The 4,240-nt window shown below is 34.1% G+C and overlaps 1 protein-coding gene across 1 annotated transcript; it reads left to right on the top strand.

Annotated features, from left to right (window-relative positions):
- Positions 1–291: 291 nt before the first annotated feature.
- LOC149163961 (uncharacterized) lies at positions 292–3,526 on the top strand. The gene is made up of 7 exons (XM_089429321.1): positions 292–391; positions 547–800; positions 893–1,018; positions 1,113–1,281; positions 2,899–3,047; positions 3,169–3,204; positions 3,308–3,526. The coding sequence occupies exons 1-7, from the start codon at positions 292–294 to the stop codon at positions 3,524–3,526; spliced, it is 1,053 nt and encodes a 350-aa protein (XP_089285447.1).
- The last annotated feature ends 714 nt before the right edge of the window (positions 3,527–4,240 follow it).

Below are 4,240 nucleotides of genomic sequence, written 5' to 3'. Positions count from 1 at the left end.
TCATAGACATCATTTATCGAAGAAATATGCCGCTTAGGACTAACAATAAACACCCCAATGCAAAGTATATTAAATACTCCATATATTGAAATGTGGACTCTCGAATCTAAAATAGCAACATTTTTCCCCGTATATCATGGTCGGCATCTATTTATAATAATGACCCCTTTGTAAATACTCATCTTATATATCTATAAATATATCGTCCTGGACGAAACCTTCCCCCCAGAGTCCGCAAAGTAAGTTTTCCCGCTCAGCAATATAATTAGATCGTTATTTTAGTTCACAGGTATGCCACATCGTGAGCAGCCAAATACCATGGGTGGCGTTTGGAAGGAACGTCTGATTGAAAAGCTTGAGAAATTGGAGAGCACACGAGAGAGTGTGGAAGGTAATTGTTTTTCTGAGATTTACTCTGCTTATTTTTTGGAGTTTATGAAAGACCTGCTAGAATCTATGGCGTTAGGGAAGGAATTACAGAAATTTACAGTTGCTTTAACGTTATTATGGAATCGAACATTGATATAATAAGTTGGCCTTTATCAGTCACTTCCCAATGGTGCATCTTCTACCGAAATGAGGCACAGGCGATAGTGGAGACATGGTGTAGAGATTTTGAGAAAGCAAGCGAAGACAAGAAAATCTCATTGCTTTATCTTGCGAATGACATCTTACTGAATAGCGTGGAGAGGAATGGCTGTGAGTTATTTGTGAATGAATTTTGGCGGGCTCTACCAATATATCTTGTAGATATATATCAAAACGGAGGACAAGTTATAATCGAAGCTGTCTCGAAGCTGGTATATGCTGTATTCTCTGATGAATAAATGATATTTGAATGTTTGTATTTTATGTATTCTGATCATTTTTTAGTTTTTAAATAAAAATGTAGGTTGGCATATGGGAAGATCGCAATGTTTTTAAATTAGGTCATCACAATCTGAGAACACATTTTCTTCGAGAAAAGCCCCCATCAAGTTCGGATGAAGGATTTGACCCAATGCGCCCCAGAAAAAGAGTGAGACAATTTACCATACATTTGTTCATTACTTTCAGTAATATTGTACTAGGGTTTCCCTTTTGATGTTTTCTGTTAATTGGTATCATTTTAGAAACTGGAAGTTAGATTCGAAGGTGGAGGTACTGCGGAGAGAATATTAACAGCATACCAGGCAGCCGGAGAGGAGCATATAGAGGAAGATATGATATTGAAAACATGCGAGTCTTCGATGAAACGGTTGAAAGAGATAGAGAACGATGTACACAACACCTGCCAAACTGGTAAGTAGTTAATAAATTGTTGTGTTTCTTTATTGCCGAAGCGAAGTAAGTTTGCTGGAGAGACGAACATAATTTCCATAGATTTTGCCAATTCTATATCAAATAAATAATAACTCTGATTCCGTAGTGTATCAACACATTCTGACAACCATAACAAAATTTGCTCATTAAATATCTCGCCTCACACCAATTTACTAATGTCTCTTCACGCTCAGTCTTCTCACAGATTTCTGATTTCGTCGCTTCTCTGATGTCCTGCCTCAATCATAATAATGTTAATCTTGGCTTTCGAAACTCATCCATTTTAGCACTTTCCAGTTGGTTTTTCGTTTTGTGGAAAAGTTGGTTTTTGGTTCTCTCATTTCCACAGGTAGAATTCCTGATTCGATACATTTCTTTATATGTTGGCTTTAGAGTTCACTAGAGCAAGATCTGGAGCATGAACTTAAGAGTTATTGTTATTTTTTCACATAATAAGAATTTTTTTCAAAATTCAGTTATTTTTTTAAAACTTCAGTTTGCTCAAACCAGTAGAAGAATTCGGAATATAGGTTTATTCATCACTGGTTGATTTATTATTAATAGTTAATGAAAATTAAGCCACTTGAAAATTATTTTTCTGATAGTATGTAAAGAGCATAGTTTTGATTTTTTTTACATGGTAAGAAAATTTAATAGAACTTGGTTGCTAAATTAGCAATGGGATAGTTAAGGGTAGCTGCTATTTTAGAATGCAGGTTGAGGCATGATAGTATTCAAAGAAAACTACTTCATCTAGAATTATCTTGTCTTTGTTTTCACTCAGGCTAGATGCTTATCTGTCTCCTTATCTGTCTCAGGCTTTAACTTGTTTCTTTACATGAAAACAAACTTTTATCCAAACAAAAACAGATTTAGAATTGAAAAAAAATATAATTTATCTTAAAACTGACCTAACATCGGCAATTAAAAAACTGAAAAAACTCTTATACTAATTAAAAAAGGAGCTATCATTCACCATGATTTTTTTAAAACTCATGGTTTGGTTTGGGTTTAAGCATAGAAGGAAACTGGAAAGGATAAAACTGCTCCACAAGTAGTTCAGTCAAGTAGTAGTTGTTGTGAAACATAGGCTTTCAAGTAAGTGTTATTTTGTTGTTTTAAATAATTATTTTGTTTTTTATAATAAAATCTGAACTTCTTAAACTTGATACATAATTATTAAATTTAAACCTATAATTTTTTATTAACATTTATTTTTGTCACTAGAAACAAAATAAATATATCTGACTATAGTAATCACTCATTAAAAAAGTATATGAGAAAAATCAGAGTCATATTGGAGAAGACTGCCTAGTAGCATGAGCCCTATGGTATCTTGAAGTTTCAAGTTTCACCCATTGATAAGGGCTAATACATCTCGCACTCTGTTATAAGATACTGGTAAATAAAGTAACCACATAATCTAAATATAAATATAGTTTTTTCACATTTTAAAAAGAAAAACACTCTGCCTCTACCTCACAGTCTGTGGAGTACCTGGCATTAGCTTCTTGTGACCTCTGTTGCAATTTGTTGTAAAGTTAGTATTTCATTTATTGATCTATTATCTTATTTCATATCATATCATATCAGCAGGGTGCCTGGACATTACGCGGTCGATTCAATTATCTGATGAACTCATTCAAGAAGAGACAGTTCTGTGGGAATGCACCAAGCAGCTGAGATCTAATGAATCGACAACTGCTGCTGTTATTTCTAAGCTGAGAGAGGCGATCCAACAAGAGGTAATAATTACAGCCCACAGTGATCGTAATGCTCTGGTACTATAATTTAATTGAAATTTCAACACATAGGTCCATTTCAGTTGTCTAAGTATTATCAAGCTGAAAAGTAAGTATTTTACAGGAATATAAGCTGGAGACTCTTCGGGGTCAACTCAAGGTGAGGTTGCCCAGCTATTCATTTCACATAAATTCTCATGGTGTTTTCTTGCTATAAAATGGTAGATTTCATATTTGAAATTCATCGTATTTCATATAATCAGGAAGCCACGGATTCGGCTGAGAGTGCACGGAGGATTCGGATGAGACTAAAAAACATAAGTGATGGCTCGCATGGAACTTACACTCAAACACAGATAGAACCCAGATACCAGCCAAAGGCAGCTTCGAACACAGTAGCGAACACAGAGAGAAACCAGATACCAGCCAAAGGCAGCTTCAACCACGTCTACGGGCCACAAAATTGTGGCAGGGGAGGTTAATATTGGAGCAGAATAGTTTAATATTGAAAGTGACAACTCAGCTTCATAAACTAAATTCATGTTCATGGTTGTCAAAAGGTTTGAAGATAGTGGTGGTTGTTTTTTATAAAATAAATAGTATTGGAGTGGTGTCAACAAATTTCATAGCGAGCATTCGCAGTGAAAAATTTATTCCATTCTTTTATTTGATATTATTATGTTTTACAACATTGTGAATATGAGAATTGCGAAAAGCGGTTTCCGATTTGAGTGTGCTATTATTGACAGCGGTTTACGGTTTGATATCAATTATCGATATTGTCATTTGAAGATACAGTGTCTTAGCTTCGCTATCTGATTGTCATTGTTACCACATGTGATTGTTAAATTTCATGTGATCTATGAGACTACTATTTTCCAATAATGATAAGTTGGTTATTAAGTTGCATCTGAGCTAGTTTTAGAGGGATGAAATCCTTAGGTTTGGACCCAACCTATAGGCTTTGGTACCTCTTTGTATTTAGGTATTGTTCTTATTTTAAATCATTTAATGTCTTTATTTTATTGCAGTAGATGTTAAACTATAAAAACTTGTTATTAAAGGCATCCTTACCACCTCTTTTGTGGGAGAATGCTTGGAAATATTTACAATCTCAGTCTAAAAACATTTTGTTTATAATTTTTTGGAAACAAATAGATGTTATTTGTCCTTCTTCATATTTATTTTTTTCAACT

Source organism: Pinus tabuliformis, chromosome 5_1 (assembly GCF_031772625.1).
Source record: "Pinus tabuliformis cultivar Carrire ecotype Pingquan chromosome 5_1, CPIR1, whole genome shotgun sequence".
In the NCBI taxonomy this organism is placed as follows: domain Eukaryota; kingdom Viridiplantae; phylum Streptophyta; class Pinopsida; order Pinales; family Pinaceae; genus Pinus; species Pinus tabuliformis.
This window is presented reverse-complemented; position numbering and strand designations above follow the sequence as displayed.